The sequence below is a fragment of the Cyclospora cayetanensis genome, unplaced genomic scaffold, assembly GCF_002999335.1.
Source record: "Cyclospora cayetanensis isolate NF1_C8 unplaced genomic scaffold, CcayRef3 CcayRef3_contig_2, whole genome shotgun sequence".
Taxonomy (NCBI): Eukaryota; Apicomplexa; class Conoidasida; order Eucoccidiorida; family Eimeriidae; genus Cyclospora; species Cyclospora cayetanensis.
In genome coordinates, this window is record NW_020312147.1 from 295,874 (window position 1) to 312,782 (window position 16,909).

The following is a 16,909-nucleotide window of genomic DNA, read 5'->3' on the forward strand; positions in this document are numbered from 1 at the left end:
CTAAAAGGGCCGCGCCCAGAAGCAAAAACACCTCTCACGGGGGGAGGGGGAGCACAGGAGGCTTGCTGGATGCTCAAGGGAGGTGTCGGCAGCCTGCTCAAAAGGGTCGCTTGCCTTCTTTTCAAAGCTGGCTGCGTTTGCGACGATGTGGCATGCGGGCCTTGTTTTAGGGATGCTCTACGCACGGAGTTGCAGATCCTCTCTCTCTTGGATAGCCCCTTTGTAGTGTCATTCTTTGGTTCCCACGAAACACCCGAGTACTTTTATTTGGTAACAGAGTTCAAGGAGCGCGGAGATCTTAGGGGCCTCATCGACCTCTCAATTATGGTGCAGCAGCAGCGTCTCCAGGGCGAAAAGTCGCAACAAGAGCAGCAGCAGCGGCAGCATGAGCCCCTCTACTCGCAGCAGCATGGGGAGGGCAGGAAGCTTTGGAGTGCCGCGGCTGCCTTTGTGGCAGCCTTGGCTTCTACAAGAAGCCCCCCTTCTCCCTTTGGTAAGCGCAAGGAAGAGCAGCAGCAGCAAGAGCAGCAGCAGCAGGAGCAGCAGCAGCGAGAGCAGCAGCAAGAGCAGCAGCAGCAGGAGCAGCAGCAGCAGGAGCAGCAGCAGCAGGAGCAGCAAGCGTTGATTCCTGTAGACACCACCAAGCGCATACTGCGCTCCGTTCTGCTCGGGCTGCAGCACATCCATGCAAAAGGTGTGGTCCATAGAGACATAAAGCCGAGCAACCTCTTGTTGTGTTTTGAGCAGCAGCAGCAGCAACCGCAGCTGCTGCAGCCTCAGACTCCCCCACTGCTGAAAGCGAAGGGAGGCAGAAGGCCAAAGCCTCAGAACGCTTCTCAAGCGCTCTTCTCTTCGGCAGGAGCGACGGGGAGACAAGGCTCTGCTGCTCATGCCAATGCGACTGCGAATGCCAACGGCAGTGCTGGCAGGGTGAGGCGTCGACCGAGTGGAGGGGTCCATGGCAGCGTCTGCATCGACACTCAGCATGGCAACAGCAGCAAGAGCAACAGCAGCAAGAGCAGCAGCAGCAAGAGCAGCAGCGGCAGAAGCAGCAGCGACGGGTGCAGCTGCCATAGTGAGAGCAGCAAGAATAGCAGGGGTAGCCGAAAACGAAATGCCAAGCTTCCCCAGGCTCAAGCGTCTGTCCTCATCAGTAAGTCAAATCCGCTTCTAGCCCAAGCCACAACCGTTTTTGCATTTTGCTGCAGCGGCTTAGTGTGGTTTCTTCCTCTCTCTGTACTGCTTCCCCTGCACGTATGTGCATGTATGCATACGTACACATGCACATATTCATGCATATGCATGTAGCAGCCACGGAAGGGCACCAAGCAGGATCTGCGCAGAGCTGAAAAGGCCTTCTTCTGCCTGTGTTGCCGCCGCTGCGTGCAGCCCCTCAAATCCAAGTATTCTCTCCTTCCCAGAAGGTTGTTGCGTGCATTCGTCCTTGTCACCAGCAGCGGCAGGAGGTTCCTCCTCAGCAGCAGCAGCGGGAAGAAGGCGCCCAGCAAGAAGAAGATGCACGCACTGGTAGTTCGCGGCTTCCCTGGTCGGACCCGCTCCCGCCTTCACGCGGAGACTCCTGGAATGCTCTGCCCGAGGCTCCGGTTGCACAGAATGATGCGACAGCCACCGAGGCAACATCTTCACGAGCAACAGCAACAGCGCTCGGCACGGCTGCCGAGGCTGCCGCCAGTGCAGCCGCTTCAGCTCCAGCTCCAGCAGGCACAGGGACAGGTGCAGCCGCTGCAGAAGCTCTGGATATGCAGCACGTCTTCACATGCGCATGCAAAAGCCTTCAAGGCGTAAAGATCGCGGATTTCGGCCTAGCCAGGTTCTTAGGTAGAGCTTTGCTTGCTGCGCTGACAACTGTCTGCTTTTTAGTCGTGTTAGGCGCATCGGTTATTTTTTCTCCCACCGCGCAGAACCAGTCGCCACATTCGCTCCTTTTCTCGCCTTCCACGTGTTCGGGCACCTGCCCCTTAGTGTCTGCCCTCTGCTTGCGCACACCTTATGAGCGAGCAAGCGAGCGAGCGAGAAATCGCTAAGGCGCTCTCTCCATTGCATCTCGTTTGAGACTGCCTGCCTGCCTGTTGCCTGCCTGTTGCCTGCCTGTTGCCTGCCTTTCCGCCTTCTGCTTTGAGCGAGCCTTGAGGCTCCCGCCAGCGGATCGCATTTGCTCACTTTCCGCCCGTGCTTGAACTTTCTTCTCTCGTGCCCTCTCTCTATCTCTCGAGCCAGGAAAAGCGATTGCCGGCCTTCTCCTAAGGCTTGCTTCTTTACCGCCTGCTTTGATCGAGCCTGCCACGCCGAATCCTGTGCCGCCTGTTTCTTAGACTCCTGCCTCCAAGAGAGATCTTCCACTCCTACTTAGCCAGCGACGCATGCATACTGGGGCCTACCTCTGCCGCGTGTGCTTCTGTTGCTTTGCTCCTTTCGCAAGCATTTGCCCCCTCGTCTGCTGCCTGCCTGCCCCCCTTGTTAGCAAAGCCTTTTTCCTGCGCATTTTACTTCGCAGGCCCTAACTGCGGTACAACTGAAGTCACGGGAACGTTGGCATACGCAGCTCCCGAGGTGTGCAGCTTTTTCTGTGGCCGTTTTGCGTTTGCTGCTGCATTCTCGACACTGCGAATTCTCGTGACGCTTCTCTATGCTTGAACGTCCTCTCTTCCTCCATTTCCTCCCACTCTGCGGCGCGCTTGGCTGTCTCCCTTCCGAGCTCCTCTCTGCTCGCCACCCCCTACTCCTGCGCTGTTCCTCTGGCTCCCGTTGAACAACGAGGGAGACGATCGTTGGCAGAAAGACAGAGGCTGTCAGCAGCCCCTCAGCGGCGCTTCAGAGACGCAGCCTGCGGCGAGCAAATCCTAAACCCAGGTCCTAAACCCCGCTCCCCCCCTCCCCTTCCACCTCCATTGCCTTGCTGACGCTTCGCGCTACGTGCGCGCATTTTTTCATAGGTCGTCTTGGGAGATTCCTATGACTACTCCGCCGATCTCTGGAGCCTCGGAGTTCTTGCCTTCGAACTCCTCACGAGCGGCCGTCTTCCCTTCACGGGAAAAACACCTCAAGAAATCAAACAGTAAGCACGGGAGAAGGCGCGTGCAATACTGGACGCTCCGCGTAGTGGGGCCCACCCGACTCTTAGTAGAGAAAAAGCGACCAAGCTCCCAGCTCGGCTGGTGCGGCACTTGCTTCGCAGACGCATCACTAGAATCGAGATTTCCTTCGACTCCGAGGAATCTCAGCCCTCGAGTGATGACGCAGAGGCCATCAGGGGGTCTCTGGCGGGAGGCACGGAGGCACGTGAATTCGTGTTAGGCCTGCTCGCTCCTAAGCAGCGCAGGATGAGCTGTGAGGAGGCTTTGATGCATCCGTTTCTCGCCGAGTGAGACGTCCTGAGGCACCGTGGACAGGCGAGTCTGCAGCTGCTCCACCACACAGTGGTGGGAGGGTGGTTCTACGCGCAAGGTGCTGCGACTTTCGTGAGCTTGCACCGGCACTCCGAATTCGCATGCTTTCTGTCTTTACTCTCCTCTCGTAAAACTGGCATGCCTCAAGCCCTCTTCGCCCAAAAAGCCCCCTCCCCCCCGCCCCCACAGCGTCCCCCCCTCTTAGCCATCTTGTGGCAAGGTAGGTGCTGCTGCATCTCTAGAGAAAGAGCTTGTGGCTTGCTTTTTTTCCTGTGGAGGCAGCAGACGCAGCAGCGTACACTGAGGCAGCTAGCTCGCTGGCTAGCTGGCTAGCCGGCTAGCTATATTTGGTATTTACAGACATATAGGTGTGCAGGAGCGGCAATATGTTTGCTAAAACAAATGCAACCTAATCTTTCATAGCATCTTCAGCAACACTTAGTCTCCAGGGCAGCGCGGCGTCTTCCTTCCTTTGTGAGATGTGTGCTGCCAGTGCGCCCCTTTCCTTTTGGCACTGGTCGGGAAAACGTGTCGGAGGCACAGCAAGAATACAGCCTTCAGATCTGCCATGGTATGCAGGTTCTTAGAGCCCTCGCATTTCTATTTACAGCCGTGCGTGCGCTAGTGGGGACGGGTCTGACGAAGGATTCTCGCGGTGACAAGGGGAACGCAAATGAAAAATGAGTTCCGCGATGGCGTCATGAGCCCTCATATATATGGGCTGCGTGTGGCCTTCACTCCACCCATATTCAAATGGGCACCAAGCGAAGCAAAATCAGGGGGATAGCGCCCTGTGCTCAAGCCACGTGTCCAGCCTCTAGCTGCGGTAGAGCTGAAAACATATATGGGGGCAAGGGGTAGCCGGCGCCGTTTGGGGGTGAACACTGGCAGCAGGCAGCTGGAAATTGTTAACTGTTTGGAACTCTAGAGTGCACCCACACCTCCCAGCATCCCTGGGCCCCTCAATCAGAAAGCCTCTAGCATGGTGGCACTACGGTTGCCACATTTGCTTCACTATTTCGCATCTAGGGCTCTCCACAAAACAGCCAACGCAACGCAACGCAGCTGCAGCTTTGCGACCAGGGAGGGAGTTTGGGGATGGTGCACCTGGTTTGGGGAAGCAGGCTACGGGCAGTTGGCCACCCCGCGCATGTAGAACCCTTTAAGAGTCGAGATCTTGGAGGGCGACTGGCGGTGCAGGGTCCGTCTGCTTCAATCGAGCCCTTTGCATGGCGCAATTTTCCGCTAAGTCTCACCGTGCTCTTTGCCTGACTGGGCTTTTCCACGACCCCAGCATGCGCCTTCTGTCCGTTGAGGTTGGCACGTCTAAGCAGCACCATCCAGAAAAGCGTCGAAACGGCTAGAGAATCGCGCTTGGAAGGAGTGGCACCTCGAAAAGAGAAGCGTCTGGAGGGCTCGCGGGGGCACAGCGTGACAATACGGAATCCGTTGGCGTGAACGCACCTCTCTGCTGAGCCGCGGCTTCTAGCATGCTGCTAACGGCAAAATACGGCGGAGTGGAGGTGCCAGCAAGGGGGATTATCCTACCTCTCTGCGGGATGTGGCAGTGTGCTGGATAGGAGGCATGAGCGCTGCTTGAATGGGGTCTGGGGCAGCTTTGGCTCGGCGCTCTGGGAAAGTGTGTTGGAGGCTCACACGGCACACCCCCCTCATACAGCGTTGAAAACAGACCTGCCTCGTCACTCGTAGCCGCTCGTTCCGCAGTGGGGAGAAAGCAGAAAACCATCCTTAGAGCTAGGAGAGGGCTTTCGCACCACCCCTGCCAGTTCACAGAAAAACCTGTTGGTTTTGCAGAATTGAGGACTTGATGGGCGGAGAAGAGTGTTTGGCGGAGGCAAGTTAACCCTCTAGAATTCACTTCCCTCAGCTGCTCTCACCCCCCGTGTGGAGGTCGTGAGGTTCCAAGGGGCTTCAATGGAATCCTTGTGCAGCGTGAGCCGTTTAACGTATCCCTTTCGACGATCGGAATTTCGATGAATGACAGCGACCTTCTTCGCGTCCGGCTGTGAAACACGTGAGCATCTTTTTCATCACCCTACTCCTTTGTTACAAGCGTTGCGTGCGTAATCCTGTTTGCGTAATTCGGCCTGTCGTACACTGCATTTATTCGGAAGCAGAGGAGGCGAACAGGCGGTGAAAACACTTGCTGCATATCGGTGCTCTCCATTACTGTGTACATGGGTGTAAAAATACTCTGAAGGAACCTGGGGAGGCAGCCACTCTTCGCACTCCAACCCACGCACCCCGGTCTCCTCTGGCCGGTGCCATGGGGAAAGGGAGGACGACCATGCTTCCAGTTTGATTATAGGACTTTGAAGGTAAGGATTTCCTTTTCGAGGCAAAGAGTGGTGCGTACAGCCAACAGGGCTATCGATCTAGCATGAACGGCAGCTCAGAAATAGAGGCTCTTACATGCGAGACAATGGATGCTTTATCGTGAGAAGTGTGTGTGTGTGTATTGGAGTGCACGTGTCTAAATGATTCAAGACGTGAAAGTGTATGCTAAACACAGCAGAATACTGGGCACGTTGTTCGGATGGCTAACTGTTTTTTCTCTGGCGCATTGGCTATAAAGAACTCCTGTCAGGGTTACGCCCTTAAGAGCCCGCAAGTATCTGCTCTGACGCTCTATACACAGGGGTCCATTTGCATACAATTAGAGTACTGGGTCTCGCGGTTTGAGCATTTTAAGGAGGTACAATGAAGCAGTCTAAAGCTACGCTTGGGCACTTTCTACCTGACCAGTTGAGTTTGACAGTGAGCGCTTGCAGAATAATTTTTTGTTTGCATGGTAGAGTCAAGTAGCTCTGGTCGATAATAATGAAAAATGTGTGCCTTGCTCTAGAGCTAGCTCTTCGCTGCAACCAGCGGTGCATCGCTGGTTGGAGCGAAACACCTGTGGCCAGTGCTGTAGCGCCTGCGCACCCTTGGCATGTGCCGCTCTCTGTCTCTCTCTCTCTCTCTCCTTTCATTTCCAATGCAAAGTTTTATCCAAGGTGTCTCCGTTAGGAGACACCTAACTACAAATTTAATACCAACGTAATGGAGAGTGATAGCGTTTATCCTAAAAAATACTGCCTTCTTCCGTTCGCGCCATTTATGAGTTCTCAACAGGAGGAGAGAGGGAGAGCCCAGTTGCGCGTAGCTGCGCTGCACCTTCGAAGGACTCCGAGAGTTCAACGTTAGATGCAGATAGCATCTAGCGCACATGCGCACTGCATTACTTGACTTTGTAACGAGGCCCTAATACTCGGCCTGAAAAAGGAATCTTAAACACGCAAATTTATCATGCAATCCTTCACGAATTTGTGGATAAATATAAACTAGTGCAGTATGAAGCGTTCCAGTGTAGCATAGCCCTCCACGCCTTCCCCCTCACTTCAAAGACGCCCTCGTATCCCGCACCTGTGCATTCATACCAACAGCATGCACGGCGACCGAGGAGTTCGCGCCCTGTCGCCACTTTCCAGGCAGGTAGAAGCGTGAACGCCGCGCAGATGAGGAAAAGCATGTGTGTGCATCGAACAGTAGAAAAAATGACTTCAGCAGTGCATCCACTCCTCAATAAGCATTACATGCATGCAAATACAGACGATGCAAGCAGTCTAGCTAACTTTCCAGCCCCAAAAGACGCAGAAGGAAGAATGTAGGGACTGCATACCTGAGAGTGCCTACCCATAAAATCTGAGTGTAGATATCGTCTTCAAAGTAATTAGCAAGAACTTTCCAGGCAATACACACATGTAAAGGGAGCACTTTTTGTAGAACAAGCAGCGTAGAAGGACAAGTTCTAAGAAACCCCGTCCTTGACGGCTAGCGTCGTTGAGCAGAGTCTCAACTTCTTCTGCAAGAACAAAGAAGCCCGCCCCTACTCGTCGGTCAGTCAGTGAGGATGGCAGTGGTCACTTCCTTTTATTGGAAACTCCCGTCTGGTGTGTCCTCAATGCGCAACAGTCCTCAAATTAAGCACTTCTACGGCTCCCTGTGGATCCTCCGCATTCTTACAGTTAATTGGACTGCGCGGCGAAGCCTACAAATAATTGGTCCTTCGAAAGCTTCCCTGGGATACCCACAGCGATAATTCTGTGGCGTCATAAACTGAAGGGAAGTAAATGCACTACGAAATACATTATTTTGTGGGAAAATTGCAAATGGCCCTAGCCACCTGCTTGTCTTCCGTGAGAATTACGCAAATCATCGCCTGCACTATCCAGCCTTGCTCCAGAGTCTTTCATCGCAAAGTCTGGCCTTTGATCCCGGATTACCAGGTGCGGGCCCGGATCAAAGAGGGGCTCCACAGGGATGCGGGGGAGCAAGGCGTAGAGCCTTGTGCATTCGTTCCATGAAGACTCATCATCTGGAAGTATCTCGATCCAAGCAATTGGATGTTCCCGAGCATAACATCGCATATGTTGAAGAAGACTACGGCGGGTGGAATTATTTACCTACCGACGAGTAATTCACAGTGGTCGTATTTGCTTCAAGTGTAAGGCACTTGAATATGGCATGCCACAACGCACTAATGGATCGGGGATGCCTTTCTATGAGGTAATACATCAGGCGCTCGTGGAGCTTCCAAGCATGAGCAAATAATTGAGCGACATCCCGAGCCGCAAGAGGGCCGCAACAAGGCATGAGGGGGGCACATTTTTTGAGTCTGTTGATAGCAACGTAGCTGCTACTTTCGACTCCCAGCCTCCTGTAGTACCACAGTGATGTCCATACTCAGAAATGTCCAAGCCTTTTAGGGACTGGAAGCCTTTGCAAAGAGCCAACTTTAGGAGAATTCTACACCTTTGTCAATCTGCGCATGACCGTGAATAAACTTTGCCGTCGGGTATATTTCATGCCACAGCAAAGATCGCAAAAGCCTCTCTACTGTAGCGCAAATTGCAGCATGGCCGAAGAGTGGATGATCTTGTACACTGCGCAACATGGAACTGCGGAAGGTAGGCAAGATGAACAAGCGACGGAGCGCCCGCTTTAATTAGAATGACAGCGAAATATCCTGAACGTCATGGAGTTTCACTTACTTGCCATTCTGGATTCTTTCATGATACCAAATACATGAGTCTCAACAACGCTCGTCCAACGTCGATAGAAATAGTCGCTCCTCACCACGACCAAGAGCGACCACACTGTACATTAGTGACCTGGTGGGGCGGCTCGAGAGCGCGCACGCGATCCCGCTAGTCTTACTACTTTTATCAAGCTCCACTGCCAAGTAATCCTGTATGGGGGGCCCAAGCCAGAATATCTCTTGGATTTCCACAGGCCTGAAAGCTCTTTGCTAGGTATTTTTAAGACTGAAACACGGTGCTGGCAGTAAAATGGAGCACGAAGCATTACTGACGGCGAATTTCACGCTGTACAATCATAAACCTTCCTCCCTAACTGGATACCGCTACTCGTTGACGGCGAAGAGACGAGGATAACTAGGAATAATTTGGTGCTTGGGGAGGTGCGCAGCGTGTTTACTGACACGAATACCCACCGCCACGCCATTAGCATCGCTTATAAGGAGGATATGACATGCATAGGTGGACAGCACAAGTAACGGGTAATTTTTAAGGCGCGCGCTAAGCGTATTGCTTCTGCACCAGCATCCTCTGTCTAGTTCACACACTAGGCTTTTTGAAGGCCGTCAGTCAAAGAATTGACGAACGGAGGAGCCAATCCAGGAATGAATTATCGGTATAGAGTGCAAGCCCTTTGAACTTTGCAGCCGCCCTCGGAGCGCGAACAGGTTAAGACCACTACTTGACTGCTTCAGTTTTTGCTGAGTTTGGCTGCATGTCTGTAGCCGAAAGATGGGCTTCCGGAAACGCAGTTGTTCTTTTGTAAACCGAACACTTGCATATCTTCGCAGACCACTGCTTATCCCGTACCAGCTGAAGCGCATGTCATAGGTGTCGTACTGCTCTTCAAAGTTGCTGTTGAAGAATATGACGTCGTCCATGTAGTTAGGCATCCAGCCCACCTGGATGGGATCATAAAAGTCCCCATACGCTTGCCGTTGCCTCTCAGCTAGAATATTAACAAGCTTAAACGGCACATAACCGCACCCAAGCTTGCGAGTGGGAATGCCGAGCGTTGTTTTGCGGTTGCAATCAGAGCGAATTCGGGGATCGGAAGAAACTGTCTGTGAATTCTAATGTCGAGTAGAGTGCTGATCCACCTAGTGCAAGTGATTCCTTAATATGAGGCATTAGGAACTTCCGCTTCTGTGTTCGCTTGCACTTCGGGATAAAATGACTTAATTTCTCACAATTGAGGCAAGTAACCGATTTTGGGGGGTTGTCTGGGGCTGCGACGATGTGCAAATCTGTCCTGTTTTTCTTTCGTTCACTTTCGACTAGAGGCTACGACCGGATGACATGCACCCAACATACGTAGTTTCCAAATCCTGACCTCACTATTCATACCCAGACGCAGGAGTTGCGCTCTTTATCTTTAAAAATAAAAGTAGTCCAATTGTAAAAGCCCAACATGTTGGCCGACTATAAACCGCTGGGTTGCCACTTATCCTGCGTCCAAGTAGCGCGACGGATAGATCTCAGATAACCCACTGATAAAGCATCCCCTTGCCTGCGCTATCGCTTCAGCGTCCTATTTTGCGATAAACCGACCTGTTAACAGTATCCTGTGCAGAATGCTTCTCAATCCTCTTAGCGCGTACCACTGAGCTGATCTCGGCATAGACCGAAGGGTCAGGCTTGCATGTAGGCCAGGAACTGTAGTAATCCCTGAAGGCTGAATACAGCCAATACTGAAATGCTCTCTTTCCACTAAACACGCCATAGGGAGCACCGGTTTTTCTTTATCTCGGGCTACATACCGAGGTACCCTTCTAAATGGCTGATGACTTCTTCGAGCGCTGGCCGGCCACCCTTAACGCTATCGCATATCACGCGTTTCTACCAGTCGTGAAGCTACTGCATTCACATAAGGTTGCACGCTGGCTTCTGCCGCCCTCCTGCAGAGGCGATGTGCCACTAAACCCACTCCAGAGGGTGCGTTTTGTAGACTGCTGCCAAAAATAGCTTCAATTCTTGAATTAACAAGTAACATTATTGGAATTAGACACTTGTCATATGTAAATTGCACAGCGCTTTGGGCTTAGAGCCGATGGGGGAGCGGAGAATCGCAGCAACAAACCTTGCAGTGCAAACAACGGTAACCCTCTATTTTAGGTCTTCGTACAGAGACACTTGGTGCCAGGCACCATAAAATATAGAATGTTGCATCCTGAAGGTAGTGCCGCTTACTTCTGTCCGCGTCCCTTAGAGTTCGTGACATGAGGGGAGAGGGAAAGCTAATGTGCACATAGCTGCTGCACCCCTGAAGCACTTTAAGTATACCCAGGTACTAGCACAAACAGCATGGAGCGCGCATCCACAGCGCATCGCGTCTTTTTGTGCAGAAATACGAGGACTTCGCAATGACAGGCAGCCCCATTTGTTAGAGCCTTCAAATTCCTATCAAGTAGTATGGTGGAAGGTACCAAAAAGTAGCATAGCCCGTTACATCGGAGCTATAAAGGATGCGGATGGCACAGCGAGGGGGAGAGCTCTTTAAGACGATACCGCGTTTCCTTTATTTGCTTTCAACTACGCTTGGCGGATTGGAGCTGCTAGAGGCTCTCCGTATGTAGGCCCTCGGTGGGGGCTTTCACACAGCCCACTAGAGGGTCATGCAGATCTGCGACTCCCTAGAGCGTCAGGAAGCGCCTCTGCGCTAATTGGTGAGCAGCCGCCGACACGGCTTTCCCAGGCAAAGCAAAGGCTAGCAGTCACGACAAATGGGAGCAGCCTAAGTATGAGTATGCTCATTTCCTCGCGCATTCCCATACGCGCTAGGAAGTCCAAAGCTCGACGTGATGAGCTGATGAACGCATATATCCCGGAAACAGGCGATGTTCGGGGGTCTTTCGGGCGTAAAATGCAGCACGAGACAAAATTAATGCCTCTTTGAAGAGCTAAAGGCTTCGGTAGAGCAGATGGTGCTGCTGCTGGCTGTCGCTGCTCGACCCCCCGTGCATCCGGGAGTCCCCCCACGCCCATTCTGCCCAAGTCTTCTCTTACTTCTGAGTTTCCACCGCAAGCAGCGCGTAAGCAAGCAAAGAAATCGCTGTCATTTCAGGAGTCCTTTTAGGGGTCCTAGGGCGGCAAGTACCGTGCCTTCTTGTTTTTTAGCTGTGCGCAGCCGACGGCAGGTGAGGCAGCTCGAGGGCAAAGGTGGTCCTCCAATTAACTTTGCACCGTGAACAGCCCCTCGAAGCTCTTTTTTTCGGACGGGAGGTGTATGGGGGATGGGGAGGGGGTGCTTCCTGTGGCTTTTCCCCCTGAGAATCGCGACTGAATAGTTCAAGTATTCCCGGGGCCCTCTCAACGCTAGACCGACGGGCAGCGCCGTCCGATCCCACCGCAGCTACTCATGCTAGACTTGCAGTCCCTGCAGAAGCAGTGGCAGAAGGCATGCCAGCGGCGCACCAGTAGCCATACATTCAGAATCGATTGACCGCAGGTACCCCCCGCGCGTGTGGCTCAGCACCCTTCTTCTGCCTCTCACAGGGGGGCCTCGTATCCCGGGATTAGCGTTTGCGTTTTAGGGCGTGTTAGGCTGTGATGGTCATAATAAGACCTTCAAAGGCTTCCCTTCCGGCCCCTACGGCTGTTGGGGGCAGCCTTCGTGTCGTCGAGGAGAGGCAACGTGCGGGAGTTTCCTCCCTCCCACTTCATGGCCACCATCGGGGGAGGATTTGTAAACCAACCTCGAAACGCATACTCTCGAAGACAACCCCCTGGAGGGCCCCAAAGCGTTCAGTCAGCCGTCCACGATGCCCCCTCAAGGGGGGTGTTGCCGGGGGGAGTGATGGGGGACGGCCCGTTGGCGAGGCAGCAGGGGGCCCCCCCTTGCCCTCTGCAAAAGAGGGCCCCTTGGACGCCGCTCGACCAACCGGCGATGAACTGGCGTTTTCGCAGCTGCGGTGGAAGAGCCCCCCGGCAGACCGGGGCCCCCCGGGGGGCCCCCCCAAGGGTCCTTAAAGAGAGTCCCTCCATGCGCCGTCACACCCACACCTGGGGGCCCCCTAGGCGGAGGAATCCAGAAGTCGGTTTCCTCTAAAGGGGCCCCCAGCAAGTTCCCTTCCTCGGCTTGTCCTTAAAGACGCTCAACAAGCCGGAAGCCGCCTACCTTCTCCACCAAAAACAGCAGAAACAACTCCAGCAACCGAAGGCGTCCCCCCCTCCCGCAAACAAGAGAGCATTCCACAATAGAAGGGCAGTTCCAACGAGTCTTGGAGCATCAGCAGCAGCAGCAAAAGACCACACGCCGTTTTGCCCGGAGCCTCGAATGGCAAGATGCAGATACAGATACAGCAGATACAGCAGATACAGATGCAGCAGATACAGCAGATACAGATACAGCAGCAGATACCGATCCAGATGCCTGTATCTTCGCAGAATGTGGAAGGCTGTCAACTGAAGCACCTCCAACAACAGCGTCAAAAGCCTGCAGGGGGCCCCGAAGGCGGCGGGGCCCCTTCAGAAGAGTCATGCACAACTGAGGCTTCGAGAGCAGCAAGGCGTTCCGAGACGTCCTCAGCAGTGCTGCAGCTATCGGTCATGGCGATTTCACCATAACCGAACAATTTCCCCCCTCACCCGCCCCCCTTCCTCTGCTCCCCCCGTAGTGGCGTCTGGTGAAAATACTTCTTCTATCTCTTGTGCATGCGCCGCTGTGGCAGGAAACACGGTTACAGCATTCAACATCGCACGCTCTTCTTCTTAAGGCCCACAGTCTAAAGCGTCTCCCCCCAGACCGCAGAGTGCTGCAGGCACTGATGTTTGTTCACGGCTGAAGCTGGGGCCGTTTGTGATGAAGAGTCACAAATGGCATTACCTCCATTATCGAGCGCTACTGTAACAGACGCATGCCGTTGCTCTGCCACGTACAGGGCAAGGCTTCTTGTTTGCGACCCTTTGGTCTGTCTTTTTCCTCGCGATGCTCACATCTCTGAAGGCTGATACTGCAGCTCCTGAGGCTGCAGTCCCTGCGGCTGCCATATCACCTCGCGCTTCCGAAGTAGCAACAGCACTTTCCACGTTGACAGCTGCAGGGAAGCCTTCAGAAGTGGAGGATGCGGCCGCATCAGGTCCTTCAGGTGTGGGTATGCTGTTGCAGCATGCGACATACACAAAGTGTGTTCTGATGAGGGTGCAGCTGCCGCTTTACGCGTGCAAAAGGTGCCGCATCGGCGGCTTTGGGGCCAACAGCGGAAGCAGCAGCAGCAGCAGCAGCAGCAGCAGTAATAGCAGCAGCAGCAGCATTACCCTCAGAACGTGCTGCGATGTTTTTAAGTGAAGGAGTTGACGGCAGAGGACAATGCGGCATTCCAGCAGAAACGCACATGCACTCCTACCTCCCTCTGGACAGAGGATGACTATGAGGCGTGTGTGTTGGTTCGCCTGTAGGGAGGAAATTCTTCTTGTTTGTTCTTTTGGGGATCCGAGGCTTGGTGAGAGCAGCAGCAGCAGCTGCTCTCGCTCTCACCAAGCCGTTGCAGCGGCGGAAATATTGCAGCAGCGGCGCGGTAATTGAGAAGGCGAGGCTGTTCTAGGAAATCGCGTGGATCCAAGAAGACGGCGGGTGCCTTTTTTTCTTCTTCCCCCCTTTTTCTCACGGCAGCGGCAACAACAGAGGTGGGCAGAGACATGCAAAGATGCGGCCCTGCACTCTCCGGATCCCCCAGGGGGCCCCTGCTGCTTGGAGGGATACTCGCTGCAGCGCCGTCTCCGATCACGTCAGAGCTTCTCCCGCCAATAGGATCTGCTTCGGTTGCTCAGATGCTCTCTTCGAGAAGCGTTGCTCAGGCTGCCACCAGCTCTGGAAGGACGCGTGGCCATTTGTTTCTCGTAGCGAGCCTTCTTTCTGCCCCAGCGCTTGTGGATGTCTGCGGGGGTGTGGTGCGCTGCGCTGCAGGCTGTCGAGGCTGCGAAGCAGCAGGCCTTGAAACTTCGTGTCGCAGCTGCCTGCTTCCGATGGAAGTCTTGGGACGGCACGCATGTAAGGCGTATTCACGTTCTGGAAAGGTGCATGCGAATTTGGACACCTGAGTTAATGGGCGTGATGCGGGCAGGAGAGACAGCAGTCACATCGGGAAATTGAGTCTTAGGACGCCGTTCCTGGCATCAAGCGCTCGACGCGGAGGCCCCTCGCGATGCAGAAATCTGCCACAGGAGAGGGGGGAGTATGAGGAGGAGCAGCAGCGGCGGGGTGAACTTACCTGCAGCTGGCTGTCGAGCCTGTCGAATATCCTCTGCCTCGGAAGACGCTGTATCTTCGGCGTCCTTACGGCCCTTGCAGTGCTGCCTGCATGCGTCTGCGCGAGCCTCAGGGCAAGTGATGGTGGGGACTGCTGGATTGGCAGTGGAGTGCAGCGATGAAAGCAGACACGGCCTTGCGGATGCTGCTGAGAACGAGGAAGTCTTCAAGAGGCAAATCGCAAAGGCCGCTGCCTCAACCTGCAAAAGGCTCCTTCCCCCAGCACCTCGCATGCATGTCGATGCCTCCGGCAGCGGCAACGGCGCCAGGATCTTGCTAAGCTGCACCACGAGCTGCTGCAACGCGAGGAGGAGGGGTGTCATGATCATCATTATCATTATCAGCAGCATTAGGAGCAGTATCAGCATTAGGAGCAGCATCAGCATTAGGAGCAGCATCAGCGCTAGGAGCAGCATCTGCATTAGAAGCAGCATCAGCGTTAGGAGCAAGAGCAAGAGGACCGGAAGCACGAGCAGCAACGGGGGCAGCAGCAGTAACCTCAGGAGAAGCAGAATCAGCATGATGCATCTTACAGGGAAAGGCATGAAGAAGAAGAGGGGAAGTTGCAAGGCCTGAGCCACGAAGGAAGGCTGTGGGACTCGAAGAAAGGCAGCACTCCTTGAGGGGCCTCCTCGTTGAGCTGCTGCTGGAGGCAGCAGCTTTCTCTGTCTCGTGACGAGGCGAAGATGCTTTGCGAAGAGGCTTTGCGAAGAGGCTTTGCAAAGAGGCTTTGCGAAGAGGTTCTGCGAAGAGGCTTTGCGAAGAGGCTTTGCGAAGAGGCTTTGAAGAGCGTGCTTCGCGGCCCGCTGCACAAGGCAGCAGCAGCAGCAGGATGAGGCGCAGTTGCAGTGGCTGTGGGCAAGGGAGAGACGCAAAGAGCTACACAGAGGCAGCGAATGCAGCACCCATGCAACGACCGCAACAGCGCTAGCCGATACATTCCACTTTACCCTGCCGGGCGCAGGCTCTCCTGCATCCCTCATGGCAACAAACGTCAAAGCGTCGAACACACATTAGCAAGGCTGCGTCGAGAGAGGCAGCACCACCTACTGTTGCTGCTGCAGAGGCGGAACAGGATGCCGAAAGATCGTCTTCTTTTCTGCCGCCAGCTGAGAGACGCCCAGCTGGGGAGAAGGATGCACGGCAGGAGGAGCAAAAGGGGCCGTGTCATGCGGGAAATAATACTGCCGGAGACGGGGTGCAGGGGCTTTCTGCCATTCCCTCTTCTCCCCCTCCACTTCGACGGCTGCGGGGGCGTTTTTTTCGAGTCAATGAGCAGCAGGGGCCCTCCGCGGGATCTGTCGATGCGAGAGCCGCACACGATTGAGTGCACTTGTGGAGTGAGGCGCTCGCGACTCCTGCGCGTTCCACAAAAGGGAAAAAAACCCTCACTGGGAGGCTCTTCTTGGCCTGTTGAGCACGGTGAGGTCTCCCAGGCGAGAAGCTCAATCAAGACTGGAATTCAACAAGGGTTTTCCGCAGGGGCGGCGACTGTCCGCATGCAGCGATGCCTTATCCGCTGCACAGCAGCAGAAGTCGGAGCAGCACTACGAGCGGCAGCAGAAAAACGTGGCGCAGGAGGACAGAGCTTCAGGCTCCTGCCCGGATGTGACTTTGCATCCGCAATTCGATAGTTCACGATATCGTCCTCCTCAGGCCTGTAAGGAGGCTGGCTCCTGCCGTGAAGTCTGAACTTTTCCAGGCAGCGAAACAGACATCGGAGTTTTCCATTGCCCGTCAGACGAGGTAAGCAGCAGCAGGAGTTAGCGCATTGCGTGCTCCAGAGCTAGGCAGCTAAATGTTGAAAAAGACGCAGGTACGCGAGCGAGGGATCTTCCGTGTGGCAGGCCCGGAAAGGAGGAGGGTCCTTCCAAGGATGGCAGTTGTGTGCAGGGGCCCCCAGCGGATAAGGGGGCCCTTATCCTCGCGGAGGAGAGGCGTTGAACCACCCACGTGCGTCACCAGCAGTAGATGCGGCGGCATCAGCTTCTGTATCGACACGGCACGGCCCTCTCGATATTGCCTTGAGGGCTGGATTGTGAGGAAGCCGATTCAGGGGGCCTACGTGCCTCTTTCCCCTGCTGAAGTCAGCAGAGATCACGAGGGGGCCCCCTCTTTCTCCTATGGGAAGCGCTCTCCGGGCGGGGGGGTGTCTC

General features: G+C 54.6%; 1 protein-coding gene across 1 annotated transcript; it reads left to right on the plus strand.

The window, feature by feature from the left end:
* The first annotated feature begins 409 nt into the window (after positions 1-409).
* Positions 410-12,195, plus strand: LOC34622810. The gene is made up of 7 exons (XM_026337736.1): positions 410-425; positions 499-572; positions 1,599-1,668; positions 1,741-1,839; positions 2,516-2,573; positions 11,794-11,903; positions 12,050-12,195. Exons 1-7 carry the CDS (start codon positions 410-412, stop codon positions 12,193-12,195), a joined length of 573 nt encoding a protein of 190 aa, XP_026193521.1.
* The last annotated feature ends 4,714 nt before the right edge of the window (positions 12,196-16,909 follow it).